The sequence below is a fragment of the Dendropsophus ebraccatus genome, chromosome 13 (genome assembly GCF_027789765.1).
Source record: "Dendropsophus ebraccatus isolate aDenEbr1 chromosome 13, aDenEbr1.pat, whole genome shotgun sequence".
NCBI classification, from domain to species: domain Eukaryota; kingdom Metazoa; phylum Chordata; class Amphibia; order Anura; family Hylidae; genus Dendropsophus; species Dendropsophus ebraccatus.
In genome coordinates, this window is record NC_091466.1 from 48824877 (window position 1) to 48842835 (window position 17959).

A 17959-nucleotide genomic window follows, 5' to 3' on the forward strand; every position below is an offset into this window, starting at 1 on the left:
AGGATTGGCTCATGTTGGATACCTAAGTGTCAAAACAGCCTTAAACTGTCACTGTTGTTTAAATTTTTTAGTACAGGTGATTTTTAAGAATCTTTGTAATTGGGTTTATTAGGCGAAAATGCATTTTTATCATGAAAAAGCAGTTTGAACCCCTCCCCCCTGTCTTCATGGGTTGAAGGAGATGAGGCACCAAAACAGGACAACAAAGAGTTAATTTACAGCTACATCACCTGGCTATCTCCTCTGACAGTCAGCACTGACCTCTCTGACCTCTGAATACCGGCTTTCACACAGGTCCCACTGTGTAATCCTTTGTTCTCTGTTCTCGCTCCTCGCTCCTCCCCCCTCCCCTCAGGTTACACAGGGCTCGACTGATGTAAAAGAGTCGAGATTTCCTGATAATGAGCATTGAATGAGAGAGAGGAGGGAGGAGAGAGAGGGGGGGCCTGGGGAAAGTCTATTTGAATGCAGATAATGGCATATTTGCCTAATCAACCCAATTATTAAGTTTCTTAAAATCGCCTGTACTATTGATTTCTGTATTTGGTGTATAGTAGGGCGGATCGCTCCTCCGGGACGTTGTCCCGGAGTAGCGATCCACACATCCCACTCCTGCTGGGCTCAGCGCTGTAATGGAGCTGATCCTGGCTCACCACTCGATTGATTCCGGCTGCAGCTGTATATTAGTATACAGGATAGATCTCAATGAGAGATCAGAGTGCTTATACTAGAAGTCCCCCAGGGGGCTTCTAGTATAAGTGTAAAAGTGAAAAAAAAAAAAAAAAGTGTTGTTATTAGTAAAAAGCCCCCTCCCCTATTAAAAGTCAGAATGACCCCCCTTTTCCCATGTTATAAATACCAATAAATAAACATGTTTGCTATCGCCGCGCGCGTAATCGCCTAAACTATTAATTTATCACATTCCTGATCTCGCACGGTAAATGGCGTAAGCGCCAAAAAATGCAAAATTGCAAAATTGTGCATTTTTGGTCGCATCAAATCCAGAAAAATTGTAATAAAAAGCGATCAAAAAGTTGTATATGCACAATCAAGGTACCGATAGAAAGAACACATCATGGCGCAAAAATAACACCTAACACAGCCTCATAGACCAAAGGATAAAAGCGCTATAAGCCTGGGAATGGAGCGATTTTAAGAAACATATATTGTTAACAATGGTTTGAATTTTTTACAGGCCATCAGATACAATAAAAGTTATACATGTTACATATCATTGTAATCATAATGACTTGAGGAACATATATAACAAGTCAGTTTTACCCCAGGGCAAGCGGCGTAAAACCAAAAGAAAAACATAAAAGAAATGCGTTTTTTTTTTTTCAATTTCACCACACTTTGAATTTTTTCCTGGTTTCGCAGTGTACTCTATGAAAAAAATTCAGCCTGTCATTGCAAAGTACAATTAGTGACGCAAAAAATAAGGGCTCATGTGGGTCTCTAGGTGGAAAAATGCAAGTGCTATGGCCTTTTAAGCACAAGGAGGAAAAAACGAAAACGCAAAAATTGAAATTGGCCCGGTCCTCTAAGGGTTAAAGTCAAGTGTATAAAATATTGGTGGGAAAACAATTGTCATAGTTAAGAAAAAAGTGTCAAACCTGAAATTACCACTATATCAGACTATGTATATTACACAGAGAAGAGATACTCACAAAGGATAGACAGCTTCTTGCGTACAGTGCACAGTGTTGACATAGTCTGGGCTGGGGTTATACAGCATTGTATACCAATCTGACAGCTTTTCCACTCCACAGGAGCGAATATGTAGATATCCAATGGGTTCATTGACGAGTAATGTTATCAGGGCGGCTGCAGTGCATTCTAACAAGGCCGTGATGTGCTGGAAAAGTGCACTGGAACTGAGGAGAGGAAGTGTTAGAACAGATATAGATATATATACACAAACACATATACTGCAGGACTTTTGCCTACAGCAGGAAAGGGTTAAGGGACTCAATGAATATATTACAGAGTATGTTTAGTTTTGATTGGTAGGGGTGCAGAGATCATCCATGACATGTTACAAGTTTGTTAAAGAGATACCGTCACCCATGATTGCAGAGGTGACGTTCACGACAGCAGCTGCTGCACATAGGAAGGTCTGGGGCTTCTTTTTGGTGCCACTGGGATGACAGTGTCACCGAGGCCAGGCTTCTCTGCCTCCGAGTCTCCTCTCCCCACCTCGCTCCGGCGCTGTAATGCACCCCCTTCCATAAGTGGGGTGGCGACCAGATCCAAGTAAAACAAACGCTGGACATAAGCAGGGAGAAAGGACTCAGGGGCAGAGAAGCCCCTCCCCCTTGACACTTACGTCCTAGTGGCATCAAGGATTAAAACCTCCTTTTCTGCAAAAAGAAGCCCCAGTCCTCCCTAATAAAGATAAATCTGCACTGTGCTGCAGCCGCTGTGACCATCACCCAAGCAATCACAGGGGACAGTATCACTTTAAAATGAGAGGTATCCTTTCCTTTAAAGCAGAGATGGGGAACCTTTGGCCCTCCAGCTGTTGCAAAACTACAATTCCCATCAAGCCTGGCTGTCCAGGCATGATGGGAATTGTAGTTTTGCAACCGCTGGAGGGCCGAAGGTTCCCCATGCCTGCTTTAAAGAACAGCATTCAATATGCAGAGTATAAAAGTAAGGTAACAGCTCTTACCTCTTTTTACCAGAATACCACTCAATAAAGAACCAGTGTAGTATGAGTGGAAGCATGCCCATAAATCCTAAATACAGCCAGTCATAAAGCAGAGGAGACCCTGTACACTGGCGGCAAATGCTGAAAGGATCGGCCCGCTGACCTCGAGGACATGCCTGAAAGACATAAGACACAGGTCTTATAAGTACCATCACAGTCATAGCATGCCATTTGGAAGGTTACTGTAAGTACTGTACATAACTTATTGATGTCCAGAGAAGTGCAGTGCCTGATAGGTCTAAGTGTCCTGGTGCCCATCATACCCTGTGACCCTGTGCTGCTACAACTGCTCCCTATATTGCTGAAGCACAGGGCTTGTCAGCGGTGATCCATGCGTTTCATGCATGTGCCATTAATATGGATTGGAACACATGTGTCTGTGCGGCAACCCATGCTGACAGTGCATGCACGGAATAACCACATGGGCCACCGCTGGCAGGGTGCCCTGTCAGTGATGTAGGGAGCAACCGTGACATCACATGAGAAGGGAACGCCTCTTTGACACTAAAAATCTGATTTGCACCTGTTAAGGATTGCCAAGGACTGTGTTTTAGACAACCCTAGCTTAGGTGAGATGTCGGCCGATCATATGTTATTATTTATAGAAAAAGATAAGTATTACACAGCATTTAGTAAGGTCAAGAGGACATTCACATAATACATCAACCAGAGGGCAACTCTAAACTTTGTCTAATAGAAAGGGCCCTAATGTGGCATACCCAAAATAGTCTAAGGCTGGAAAGCCATTATCTAGCATAGGCAGCTTAGGCTGGGATCACACTGTGTTTTTGCAGAAAACGGATGGAAAAACGGATGCAATTGTGTGCATCCATTTAGATCCGTTTTTCCATTGACTTCCTTTATTAAAAAAATGGATCAAAACGCGTTCATCTTTTTAACGTACACAAAAATGTACTTGACCTTATTTTTGTGTATGTTATAAAAAGCAGATGCGCTTTGATCCGTTTTTTATAATGGAAGTCAATGGAAAACGGATCAAAACAGATGCACCCAACTGCATCTGTTTTCCATCCGTTTATTGCAAAAAAAATGGATTGCAAAAATGCAGTGTGAACCTAGCTTTAGGGCCCTACTCCATGGGACGATTATCGTTCAAATTATCGTTAAATCGTTCTAATCTAAGCGATAATCATTTGTTTGATTAGCAGTTAACGACTAACGACCGAGTGAGAAATCGTTGATCGTTTAATAAGACCTGGACCTATTTTTATCGTTGCTCGTTCGCATTGAATAAGATGTCGTTCGCAGTAGTGACGAACGCAATAGCGACGACAAGATGACAGCAAGAACGATCATAAACGATTATCTTTCCATGTAAATGGGTGAACTATTTTGGTCGTTTGAATCGTTTATCGTTAACGATTATGCGAACGATAATCGTCCCATGGAATAGGGCCCGTAGGCTCCATTCACACAGAGCAAAACTGGCAGACTCCCGCCAACCTCCCTGTCATAATGACAGTCTATGGGAGGCTCGCGCGCCTCCTCTCTCCGCGCTGAAGAATGGACACGTCTGCGGCGGAATTCCGCCAGTTCCGCCTTACTCTTATACCTCCTAAATGCTTCTATTGCACTGATCCATGTCCAGATAACATCAATGGTACCATAAGTATGTAAAGGAGATAGAACTCACCCCACATTCTCCAAGGGTTTCATTTGACCCATTTGAGAAAATAACAGGTTTTCCACAGTAAAGGCCAATGCAGGTTTTTCCTGTATCCACAGCTGAAAATCAGAAATATTAATAATATCAATTTGCTGAGAATCTAGTGTTGGATCTGCACATCTTTCCCAATAAAGACAATGTTGTGTTCACAGATTCTGTGCAGAGCTATGTGTCTCCATGGTTACGGACTATAAATAAACTCTACGTCCTTGCTGCTAGTTGTCTCTTCTTCCTTACCTGCTGACCATGCATTAAAGTAGGGAACAGGCTGTTTTGTACTTTGTTACCATGGAGACACATAAATGCATTGGAGCTGTATACACTAAACAGAAGTACAAGGATAAATCAAGAACAAATTTGCAAAGCTTCTTCATTTATTTATTATGGGTGCAGGTCCTCAAGACGTAGCACTAGGGGTAGGGACATTGGGGTCTTTAGGGACTGGACTTACACTTTAATAAAAAACATGTCGCCCCCAGAAGGAACTGGTAAGTTTTAATTTGGAAAAAACATATAGAGAAGGAATGATGGGGGCTGTAATACAGTCTGTGGCCAGGTTCACACTACGTATAACGCCAGCCGTTCTGTGACCCAGCCTGGTCACAGAACGGCCGGTGTTACTGAAGATCATCATTGATCTGGATGATCTTCATTTCTGCTGAATTCAGATGCAGCCGCACGCTCCATTGTGTGAGCTGACAGGTTTTCTGTGGCCGCTATTCAATGAATAGCGGCCGCAGAAAACGGACATGTCAGTTTTTTGTACAGCCGAATGGAATCACCGCCGGAGCGTATACGCTTCAGGCAGGATTCCCTCTACTTGCAGCACAATGTAATTGGCAACAACGGCCGTAATTAATACTAAACTTACATTGTGTGAACACAGCCTGTGGGTGCATTATGTTGACCTTTGGGGGGGGGGGTGGCTACAGGTCCTCTCTTGAAAGGGGTTTTCCGGAAATATTTTATTGGCAACCCATCTTTAGCATTGGCTATCAATATATGAATATGAGGGTTTGACACTAGGCACTATCTCAGCAGTTTGCCAGTGCCATGCCCCTGCCCATAACCAGTAGATCTGGGAGGGAGCAGCGCCATACAATGTGTAGTGGTCATGTTGGGTTATTGCAGCTCAGCTCTAATTAAAATGAATTGGAGTAACCCAGCAGTGACTATACAGTGTACAGGACCATCTGTTCTGTCTCCATTTACTGTTATTGTGGAGATCAATTAAAAGTCCTGAAAAATATCACAGGCAAGACAAACCCTTTAAGCTTAGAGCCATGGTGACAATGTGTAGTTCTGGCAATGGCTGATTTCAGCTAGCAGGTCACTGCTTTTCCTCCTAGAGGGGGTCCTAAGTAAGGTGCCCACATGCCCTATCACTGGTGCTATCCTTAAGACAACATTTAACGATTAAAGGGAACAACTGGGCGCAGTGATCACATGATGTGATGTCATCCCAGACGGCACATTATTATTCCAAGATCTAAACATCGGAGTGATCAGTCAGTATGGGGGCCAGTGCAGGGTTGTAATGGGAAAATACATTACAATCTGATTTATTTTCCCTTTTAGAGCGTCTTCAGAATGGATTTCTTTTTTTTGTCTAAAACCCCTTTAAGACGTGAAGGGCCAGTGTATACAAGGGGCAGAGCAGTTGCCCATAGCAACCAGATTGCAGCTTACTGTGCGTGTTATTAATAAAAGGTCAAATCTTATTGGTTGCCATGGGCAACCTCTCATCTCTGGGTGTTATACACGGGGAGTGAATATGATTGGAGAGGGATTATAATCTGATTACAGGCAGATTGATATGGGATGGCTATGAGTAGGGATCCAATGACCATTACCCTGCTATGGCTGACCGTGCCCTCTAAGGGTCCGTGTGCAGGCAGACGGACGTATTCCTTATAAGAAGCGGAATATTAATGACTTACCCATCAGGATCCAGGGTCAGGGATCTCCAGCCTGCAGACATAACCAACACTTCCGGGTCTGGCTCTGCGGATGTCGTGACGTCACTCCTTACGTCGCTCGAGGGATCTTGAGAAGCAAGAAGACGCGGCCGCCATCTTTACTGTGGGCAATGTTTGTACACAACCGCTGTCATAGAAAAAGCGGAATTCGCGAGTTACCTTATAAAGGGCTTTTATGACGGGAAGTAAGGAGGTTGTATCTGGCGAGGTATTTTGTTAAGCGGTTTTCCCACAACAAACATGGCCGCCTGGTTGGCAGACGTGTAGTGTTGCCCACAGTTGAGGCTGCGCTTTAGTCATGTCTGCTCTGAAGTTTCGCTTACCCCCCAATGACGGCCCGGTGCTGTCCGTGGTGGATATGCACACAGGCGGGGAGCCCCTGCGGATCGTGCTGAGCGGGGCCCCGGTACCGAGCGGGAACACGCTGCTGGAAAAGAGGCGCTGGGTGCGGGAGAACATGGACTGGGTGCGCCGGGCAGTGATGCTGGAACCCCGCGGGCACCGGGACATGTACGGGGCGCTGCTGGTGCCCAGCGAGGAGGCGGAGGCGCAGCTCGGGGTGCTCTTCATGCACAACGCCGGGTACAGCACCATGTGCGGCCACGGGGTCATCGCCCTGGGGCGCTTCGCTCTGGATTATGGGCTGGTGGATCCGCAGGGGCCGGAGACCCCGGTCACTATACACTGCCCCTGCGGACTGGTCCGCGCCTATGTGTCCTACAGCGGCGGCCGCAGCGGCAACGTGCGATTCCACAGCGTCCCTGCCTTCACCCTGAGCACAGGTAAGGACTACTACTGTACTGCACCTATAGTACCTGCCTTCACCCTGAGCACAGGTAAGGATTACTACTGTACTGCACCTATAGTACCTGCCTTCACCCTGAGCACAGGTAAGGACTACTACTGTACTGCACCTATAGTACCTGCCTTCACCCTGAGCACAGGTAAAGACTACTACTGTACTGCACCTATAGTACCTGCCTTCACCCTGAGCACAGGTAAGGACTACTACTGTACTGCACCTATAGTACCTGTCTTCACCCTGAGCACAGGTAAGGACTACTACTGAACTGCACCTATAGTACCTGCCTGCACCCTGAGCACAGGTAAGGACTGCTACTGTACTGCACCTATAGTACCTGCCTGAACCCTGTGCACAGGTAAGGACTACTACTGTACTGCACCTATAGTACCTGCCCACACCCTGTGCACAGGTAAGGACTACAACTGTACTGCACCTATAGTACCTGCCTGAACCCTGTGCACAGGTAAGGACTACTACTGTACTGTACCTATAGTACCTGAGGGGGAGGCATATACTGCCTGCCTTCACCCTGTGCACAGGTAAGGACTACTACTGTACCAGTATAGTACCTGATGGGGGAGGGGTCCATAGACTACCTGCCTGCACCCTGTGCACAGGTAAGGACTACTACTGTACTGCACCATATACTACTTGCCTGCACCCTGTGCACAGGTAAGAACTACTACTGTACTGCACCTATAGTACCTGAGGGGGGGACCATATACTACCTGACTGCACCCTGTGCACAGGTGAGGACTACTACTGTACCAGTATAGTACCTGGGGGGGGGGGCATATACTACCTGCCTGCACCCTGTGCACAGGTATTGTAACCTGCTGTACTACATTGCTATAGTACCTTAGGGTGCACCTTATACTACCTGGTTTTACCGTGTGTACAGGTAATATAACCTATTGTATTACCCTGTATAGTATCTGAGGATGCACCATATACTACTTGACTGCACCCTGTGCATAGGTAATGGCACCTACTGTACTACACTGATATAGTATCTGAGGGTGCACCTTACACTACCTGACTGCACCCTGTGCACAGGTAATGGGACCTACTGTACTACACTGATATAGTATCTGAGGGTGCACCTTACACTACCTGACTGCACCCTGTGCACAGGTAATGGGACCTACTGTACTACACTGATATAGTATCTGAGGGTGCACCTTACACTACCTGACTGCACCCAGTGCATAGGTAATGGCACCTACTGTACTACACTGATATAGTATCTGAGGGTGCACCTTACACTACCTGACTGCACCCTGTGCACAGGTAATGGGACCTACTGTACTACACTGATATAGTATCTGAGGGTGCACCTTACACTACCTGACTGCACCCTGTGCACAGGTAATGGGACCTACTGTACTACACTGATATAGTATCTGAGGGTGCACCTTACACTACCTGACTGCACCCAGTGCATAGGTAATGGCACCTACTGTACTACACTGATATAGTATCTGAGGGTGCACCTTACACTACCTGACTGCACCCAGTGCATAGGTAATGGCACCTACTGTACTACACTGATATAGTATCTGAGGGTGCACCTTACACTACCTGACTGCACCCAGTGCACAGGTAATGGGACCTACTGTACTACACTGATATAGTACCTGAGGGTGCACCTTATACTACCTGGTTTTACCGTGTGCACAGGTAATATAACCGATTGTATTATCCTGTATAGTATCTGAGGGTGCACCATATACTACCTGACTGCATAGGTAATGGCATCTATTGTACTACACTGTATAGTTTCTGAGGGTGCACCATATACTACCTGACTGCACCCAGTGCACAGGTAATGGCACCTGCTATACTACACTGAGGGTGCACCATATACTACCTGACTGCACAGGTAATGGCATCTATTGTACTACACTGTATAGTATCTGAGGGTGCACCATATACTACCTGACTGCATAGGTAATGGCATCTATTGTACTACACTGTATAGTTTCTGAGGGTGCACCATATACTACCTGACTGCACCCAGTGCACAGGTAATGGCACCTGCTATACTACACTGAGGGTGCACCATATACTACCTGACTGCACAGGTAATGGCACCTATTGTACTACACTGTATAGTATCTGAGGGTGCACCATATACAACCTGACTGCACCCAGTGGAGAGGTAATGACACCCACTGTACGGGTATGTGCACACTACAGAATTCACGTGAATAACTTCCAGCGGATTCTGTCGATTGCCGCCCCCACTCCCGAGCTCCCGCTTCATCTCTGCCCGTCCCATAGGCTCCATTCTATGCGCAGGCAGATTCCGCTGTCTGCCCAAAGAATTGACCTGACAGTTCTTTGGGCGGACGGTGGAATCTGCCTGCCCATAGAATGGAGCCTATGGGACTGGTGGAACTTCAAGCGTGAGTGCACAGGTGTGGGGAGATATGGGCAAGGGTCGACAGAATCCTCTAAAAGTTGTCCACATGAATTCTGTAGTGTGCACATACCCTAACATATTATACCTGTCTAGTACTGTACCTGAGACTGCACCACATAATATCTGACTGTATCCTATACTGCACCCTGTGCTCAGGTAATAACGTCTACTGTACTTCACTACAGCTGTACAGTATCAATGCTATATAGTACCATAGTGTGCTCCATATAGTACCTGTTTGCATCTTATAGCGCCTACCATCACTCTGTGTACATGTAATATGTACTGTATTAGTCCTGTGTAGTACCATAGTGTGCTCCATATAGTACCTGTTTGTATCTTATAGTCCGTGTCCAGGTATGACATGCAGAGTGCTATATAGCTCCTTTGTAGTAGCTGCACCAAACCCCACACTGGTGAATAGCTGTGTTACTCTCACTATAAACACTTGGTAACTGTTGATGTGCACCATCTGGAACGTGTCCACATCTATTGTAAATGTGCTCTCCTGGTGTTTTATATATCCAGATGTCACAGTTGACGTGCCCGGCTATGGCAAGGTAGTAGTGGATATTGCATACGGAGGCGCTTTCTACGCCTTTGTTAGTGCAGACCGGTTTGGACTGGACGTTTGCTCTTCAAGGACGAGAGAACTTGTAGATGCCGCAGCGGCTGTATCAGAGGCTGTAAAGGCACAGGTAGCGTACACTACCTCCCCCTACTGCTGTGTCCTGTCCACTGCACCAGGCTGCTCTGTGTCCTGGACTTATAAGACTAATATTACCCCTTCCGACTAATAACAGTAATACAAAGTCTCCTCTCTGCCGCCATTGTCAATAACCCGGAGTCATGAACTGTTTTATAGGTTAAAATCAGCCATCCGGACAGCGAGGACCTGGCTTTCCTATATGGCACTATAATAACGGATGGAAAGGACGCGTATAGCGAAGAAGCCACAGCCAATATCTGTGTGTTTGCAGATTCCCAGGTAGTATCAGTTATTAAAGGGAACTTATCGCTATGATTGTGCTGACATGGTTCCCAGCTGCACAGTATATATCTACTGTGCAGCTCCCCGAGGCTACCAGACACAGTAGCTTTACATGGGGGGAAAAAGGAGTTTAACCCCTTAGTGACCGCCGATACGGCTTTTTACGGCGGTCACTAAGGGTCCTTATTCTGCTGCCATCAGCTTTTTACAGCGATGGCAGAGAATAAGGTTGCGGAGGTAGCTGAGGGATTGGGGCAGTGTGTGGGGTCCGTCCCGCCCCCCCCCCCCCCCCAACCGACGATCGCCGATATTCACGTTATAGCGGTGGCAGTTGGTAAAGGGGATTACCGGTGCCGCCGCCTTTCATCTCCCCCCGCCGTGAATCTACGGCGGGGGGAGATAAAATAAGTGTCCCCCAGACCTCAGATCAGCCCCCACTAGTAGGGCGATCACTAACCCCCCTCCCCCGGCGGCCATCATTTCCAAGATGGCCGCCGCCATCGCTGTGAACCGACTAATGTCTGTTCACAGCGATGGAAAAGTTAAAATGAATGAAAGCCCCATGCTCTCCGCCACCGGAGGTAGCGGAGAGCATGGGGCAGTCATCGGGGACCCCCCCTGTGGGGTCCCGGAACAAGCGATCAGCGGTATATACTATATACCGCTGATCGCTTGTACCATGTGCTCCCGGAACTTGTTATCCCCTGTCACCATGAATGATTGGTGACAGGGGATAAAAAGTGATGTCACCCCCCCTTCCCCTTATACGTTACCTGATCCTGGAGCTCCTTCCTCTTCGGCGTCCCGGCTGGTTATGAAGTGCGCATGCGCTCCACAACCAGCCAACTCTGAAAATTTAAAGTGACAGAGACCAATTTGGTCTCTGTCACTGAACTATGATTACTGTGATAGAAAATATCACAGTAATCATAGTAATACAGTGAAAATGAATGTATAAAGTACAAAAAGTGACAAACATACAAAAAAATAAAACACACACTTTTTATTATAGTAATAATTGCAGTTTACTCCCAAATTACCCCTACCCCCCCCCCCAGATTGCCCGTAACCACCCCAAATTGCCAGTGACCCCCTCCAGATTGCCCGTAACAACCCCAAATTACATGTACTCACCCCAGATTACCTATAAGCACTTCAGTTTATCAGTAACAATCCCAGATTGTCTGTAACCCTTCCAGGTTGCACATAACCCCCCCAGGTTCCCCGTAATCACGCCAGATTACATGTAACCCCCCCCCAGATTGCACGTAACCACCGCACGTTGCCTCTGACCACGCCACAGCGCCTCTGACCACCCCAAATTGCCAATGACCCCCTCCAGATTGCGGTGCCCATGCCAGATTACAGGTATCCACCCCAGATTGCCTATAAGAACTTCAGTTTATCCGTAACCACCCCACGTTGCCCGTAACCACCCCAGATTGTCTGTAAGCACTGCAGGTTGCCCGTAACCACCCCACGTTTCCCGTAACCACCCCAGATTGTCCGTAAGCACTGCAGGTTGCCCGTGACCAGCCCACGTTGCCCGTATCCACCCCAGATTGTCTGTAAGCACAGCAGGTTGCCCGTAACCACCCCAGATTGTCTGTAAGCACAGCAGGTTGCCCGTAACCACCCCAGATTGTCTGTAAGCACTGCAGGTTGCCCGTAACCACCCCAGATTGTCTGTAAGCACAGCAGGTTGCCCGTGACCAGCCCACGTTGCCCGTAACCACCCCAGGCTGTCCGTAACCACCCCACATTACCTGTAATCTCATTTTTTTTATTTTATTTTAGTAACTGCGCTATTCTAATAACCATTACTAGCTGCGGTTTTGCTCCAGTAAATTGGCGCTCCTTCCCTTCTGAGCCCTGCTGTGTGCCCATACAGTGGTTTATGCCCACATATGGGGTACCGTTGTACTCAGGTGAACCTGCGTTACAGATTTTTGGGTACGTTTTCTCTCCTGTTCCTTGTCAAATTGAGAAATTTTAAACTAAACCAACATATTATTGGAAAAATTCGAATTTTTCATTTTTACTGGCCAATTTTGAATACTTTCCTCTAATACCTGTGGGGTAAAAATGGTCACCACACCCCAAGATGAATTCTTTGAGGGGTGCACTTTCCAAAATGGGGTGACTTATGGGGGGTTTTCTCTCTGCTGACACTACAGGGGCGCTGCAAACGCACCTGGCGCTCAGAAACTTCTTCAGCAAAATTTGCATTGGAAAAGCTAATTGGCGCTCCCTTCCTTCTGAGCCCTGCTGTGTGCCCATACAGTTGTTTTACGCCCACATATGGGGTACCGTTGTACTCAAGAGAACCTGCATTACAAATTTTGGGGTGCTTTTTCTCTCATGTTCCTTTTGAAAATGAGAAACTTCAATCTAAACGTATATATTATTGGAAAATTTTAATTTTCCATTTTTTTACTGCCTAATTGTGAATACTTTCCTCCAGCCCCTGTAGGGTTAAAATGCTCATTATACCCCTAGATTAATTCTTTAAGGTGTTTAGTTTCCAAAATGGGGTCACTTATGGGGGTTTTCAGGATACCAGACTTCTAAATCCATTTAAAAAAAGAACTGGTCCCTAAAAAAAATCAGTTTTGGAAACTTTCACGAAAATGTGATAATTTGCTGATAAATTTCTAAGCCCCATAACACCCTAAAAAAGTAAAATATGTTTACCAAATTATGCCAGAATAAAGAAGACATATTGGTAATGTGACTTAGTAACTAATTTATGTGCTACGACGTTCATAAAATGCAAATTTTTTTAATTTTTCATGATATTTTGATGTTTTTCACAAAAAACACACAAAGTAGTGACCAAATTTTGCCACTAACATAAAGTGCCATATGTGACGAAAAAACAATCTCAGAATCGCTAGCATATGTTAAAGCATCACTGAGCTATAAGAGCATAAAGTGAGACAGGTCAGATTTTGAAAAATTAGCCTGGTCATTAAGGCCCAAACTAGCTGCAGCACTAAGGGGTTAAAGGGGTAGTGCGGCGTTTCAAAATTATTTACTAAATAACACACATTACAAAGTTATACAACTTTGTAATGTATGTTATGTTAGTGAATGGCCCCCTTCCCCGTGTTCCCCCCACCCACACCAGACCCGGAAGTGTGATGCACTATACTCACCTGATTCGTGTCGACCCCCGTCCTCCATCTTGGGACAATGTTATCTTCGGGAGTCCGGCCTGATCAGCTGTTGACGCGGCATGGGGGGGGGGGGGGCGGCTGGAGTGGAGTGTCCCAAGATGGCGGACGGGGGTCGACACGAATCAGGTGAGTATAGTGCATCACACTTCCGGGTCTAGCTTGGGTGGGGGGGGACACGGGGAAGGGGGCCATTCACATACATAACATACATTACAAAGTTGTATAACTTTGTAATTTGTGTTATTTAGTGAAAATTTTTTAAAACACTGCATTACCCCTTTAATTCCAGCTCACAAGGACGGGAGAGGGGGACAACTAGTTATCTGGGCAGCGAGCTGCCTGTGACTAGTATGGTTCTTTACTACACCGAAAACTCATATGGGGAACCCCAATTGAATAAAATCAAACATATGTTAACAAAATGAATGTTTATTAAATAAATCACAGAAAAAAACAAGACCTGGGGAGGTGGGAGACCAAGTTGCTGGGACAAGTTGTTTAAAGTGCCAGTGCATCCATATACATAATATTATAAAATATATATTATAATTCATCCAGCATAACGTGCATAATAAAGTGCCAGTGCCAGTTGCTACAGTACGCTGATAAGAATCACATATAGATAGACAAGTACATATGGATGACAGTATGTAACACAGGTCCCAGTCCTTTAGTCCCCCACCTGACACTCCAACACAGTTTCCCTCTACTAGGGAGGCTCCCACTCACTGCACAGGTCACAGAGCATGCTCTCAACACTCTCCCATAGTCATAAGTATATATGTCCTGTCTATATGCTGAATTCTATTAACCTCAGCTCAGACTAGTAGCATTTTTTTTCAAAAACATTGTGCTTTAGGTATGGTGTTCTTTCAACCAGTGTTTTTTTTTTCTTCTTGGTTTTAATATATGTATAAATATATGTGTAAATGTTTGTGAAATTTTTCACATTCTTCTAGAGAACTCCTTAAAGGGTTAGACATGGTTAGAAAAAAGCATGGTTACTTTCTTGCAAACACAGCACCCCACCTGTTCCCAGGTTGGTTGTGGTATTGTAGTTCAGCTTCATTTACTTCAATTGAACTGAGCTGCAAAATTACACTCAAGCTGGAGACAAGAGTCCTGCTGTTTCCGGAAGAAAGTGGCCGTGTTTTTCTAAGCCTGGACAACTCCTTTAGGATGCTGAAATCCCATGCCGGCACCATTGATGCAGATTGATGCACACATACAGTGTGTGGAGCCGATCCTGGACCTGGAAAAATAATCTTCCTGTCATGTTCTGTTTGTTTACAATCTGCCTGTTCAGCCAATCACTGGCTATAGCACTAACATACCTGGGACGTCGCAGAAAGAAGGGAGGAGCATCAGGAACTAGATAGGAACAGTAGTAGCAGGCGACTGAAGCAGCACCCAGACTCAATTATTAAAAATTGTCCCCGAAAATCCCTTGAAAAGAAATAATACTGATAATGTTTCCATTATTATCAGGTTGATCGCAGTCCAACTGGTTCTGGAGTCACAGCTCGTATCGCTCTACAGTACCACAAAGGCTTAATACAGCTGGAGCAGACTAGGACCTTCAAGAGTGGGGCCACAGGTTCCTTGTTTACGGGCAAACCGGTTAAGGTATTTTAAGAAAAGTCTGTATATCAAGCCAGGCTATGTGTCTAGAACATATCTATGTCTACTATATTGTGGCAGCCATCCTTAATTCTCAGCTGAGACTGTTGAAGCTTTTTTTGGACCTCACCCAGAATTGAGACTATTAGAAATGCTGATTCTCGTCTCCCCATGATCTTTGGCTGGGTTCACACTACGTTTTTGCAATCCGTTTTTTGCAAAAAAAAACTGTTGAAAAAAACCGATGCAACTGTGTGCATCCGTTTTTCCATTGACTTCCATTATAAAAAAAACCTAATCAAACAGATCCATTTTTTTAGCGTACACAAACAATGGAAGTCAATGGAAAAACGGATGCACACAAGCATCCGTTTTTTGAAAAAAAACGTAGTGTGAACCCAGCCTTTGTCTTGCTTCATTATAAGTTATTTAATAGAAATGTGGTTTAGTGGGTGCTCCACCAAGTTTTAGAGATGGTTAATAAAAAGAAGTATTGAGTGCCCTACTGTTCTTTTGTACCCAGAACATTTGAACATACTATCACCGATGAACTATATACAGATTATAAAAGATGGAAACTGTTGAAAGGTTCAATCCATATTGGGACAAGGTCCCCCCCAAAAAATGTACCTATTTTTTTTTTCTATCTCCCCTGTAGGTAATCCTTTCTCCCCCATTGTAAAAAAGAAAGACAGCGGCCTCTTGACACCAGAGGCAGAACGCTGCCTGCAGCCACAAGAGTGACTAGCAGGATGGGAGTCAATGGCTCTCCCCACTCTGCTAGTGGACTGTATGTAACTATGGGGCTCCTCAGAAACTCTTACAGTTAAAGACCTAAGGAGATAGGCACCTTTGGCTGTACTTTTTCTCCTGCGCTTTCTGTGCTGCAGCATAAGTAATTAAGCTCTGTAACCCTTAAATGCGGCAGCACAGAAAGGGTTAAAGCACAGGCATTACATTTGTGTCTTCAACTCCTACTATCTTGACCTCCACTCTGTAGTCCCGCACATTTTTTTATTTTTTTTTTTATTTTAACTTGCACACAGCCTGAAAATGGAAGTAGTCAGTGCAGGAGCAGATGAAACAATTGTGATGCCTCGTTAACCCTTTCTGTGCTGCAGTGAGTACCATGCTTAATTACTCATACTGCAGCATAGAAAGGGTTAACAGCAGAACATTACTCTTATCTGCTTAAGCACTGATGACCTCTGTTCTCCAGCTGCCCGCAAGTCAGGGTAGCTTCACACATACCGTATAGCAGCGGATCTGTAGCAGGTTTGACTAAATGAATGAACACAGCATCAAATCTGCCGCGGATCCGATTTGACAGTGCGGATTTAATGCTTTGTCCATTCATTTAGTCAAATCTGCTGCGATATGATACGTGTAAAGCTTTCCTAAAAGAAAATGTGCGGAACTCCAGACTGGAGGTCATCGGAGAAGGAGACACAAATGGTAATCCTTGTGCTTTAACCCTTTTTGTGCTGCAGGAATGCAAATGATAGAGGCATGCTGCAGCACAGAAAGGCTTAGACTAGGCCTTACATGTATGTGTTTTTGGCTTCTGCACTTCAGCCCTTCGCACCAGATCCCCCTACTTTTAGGGTGCGTTCACACCTACAGGATCTGCAGCAGATTTGATGGTGCAGATTTGATGCTGTGTTCAGTTATTTAAATGAAATCTGCTGCGGATCCGGTAAGTGTGAACGTACCCTTAAGCTGAAATTCCCTAAAAAAATAGCGTGTTCTTTTAATGTCTGTGTCCCCTTCACCTGACAGGCAACATAACCGTAACATATCCTTTGTCTTCTCCAGGAGACTGTGTGTGGTGACCACAAAGCGGTTATAGTGGAGGTGTCTGGTCAGGCTCACTACAGCGGCACAGCAAGCTTTACTCTGGAGAGCGATGACCCTCTGAAGGACGGATTTATGTTGAAATAACAAACCACACTATTACTTTGATAGGCAAATTGTCATCTGTACCTAGACTGAGCGCTACAAGAGTAAAGTCTGCTAAGAAGTGGGCATGTGCCCCCCCTGGACTTTACCTTGGTAGATGCCCTGTAAAATAACATACCTGCATGGTAAGTTTAGTAAACAGCATTTTATGTAGAATACCAGCAATTTTTAATAGCATGTCTGTGCTGCTAACATTTCCTGTAATCAGTTGTCTCTGAATTCATCTATATTGTATATTTTATTACTACTAATCTCATTTCAATTATTTTCTTTTTACAAAAATTCTGCACTTGCACTTCTGAAAGAGATATTGTCATCATGAACATTTATGGCATAACCCCTGGATCCTTTTTCCAGCCGAATAAACCTCTGTATTCCAGTTCTTTTAATAAAATTCATTTTTTATTGTGTATAAATATAATAAATATAACCTAGCCTACCTCTCCTGCTTTATTTTTGAACACATACTTATAAATTGTAATGTTATGTGGGCATATATATAATAGTGTCTCTTTAGGATCACCTTAAAGGGGTTATTATGGAGGGGTCATATTGCATGTTAATACATACAATATAGGACTATAAAGACCCAGAATTCCAG

General features: G+C 45.0%; 2 protein-coding genes across 2 annotated transcripts in view; one reads left to right on the forward strand and one right to left on the reverse strand.

Moving 5' to 3' along the window:
- JKAMP (JNK1/MAPK8 associated membrane protein) overlaps nt 1-6732 on the reverse strand; it is an 11449-nt gene extending 4717 nt beyond the window's left edge. The window contains exons 1-4 of the mRNA XM_069951421.1: nt 6341-6732; nt 4368-4459; nt 2675-2829; nt 1671-1877 (exon numbers count right to left, since the gene is read on the reverse strand). Of these exons, the coding sequence (XP_069807522.1) occupies nt 1671-1877; nt 2675-2829; nt 4368-4459; nt 6341-6344 (458 nt within the window). The 5' untranslated portion in view covers nt 6345-6732. The remainder of the gene's footprint in view (nt 1-1670; nt 1878-2674; nt 2830-4367; nt 4460-6340) is intronic.
- L3HYPDH (trans-L-3-hydroxyproline dehydratase) lies at nt 6491-17791 on the forward strand. The gene is made up of 5 exons (XM_069951420.1): nt 6491-7161; nt 10138-10307; nt 10475-10597; nt 15268-15405; nt 17215-17791. The coding sequence occupies exons 1-5, from the start codon at nt 6678-6680 to the stop codon at nt 17338-17340; spliced, it is 1041 nt and encodes a 346-aa protein (XP_069807521.1). The 5' UTR covers nt 6491-6677; the 3' UTR covers nt 17341-17791.
- Nucleotides 17792-17959: the final 168 nt, after the last annotated feature.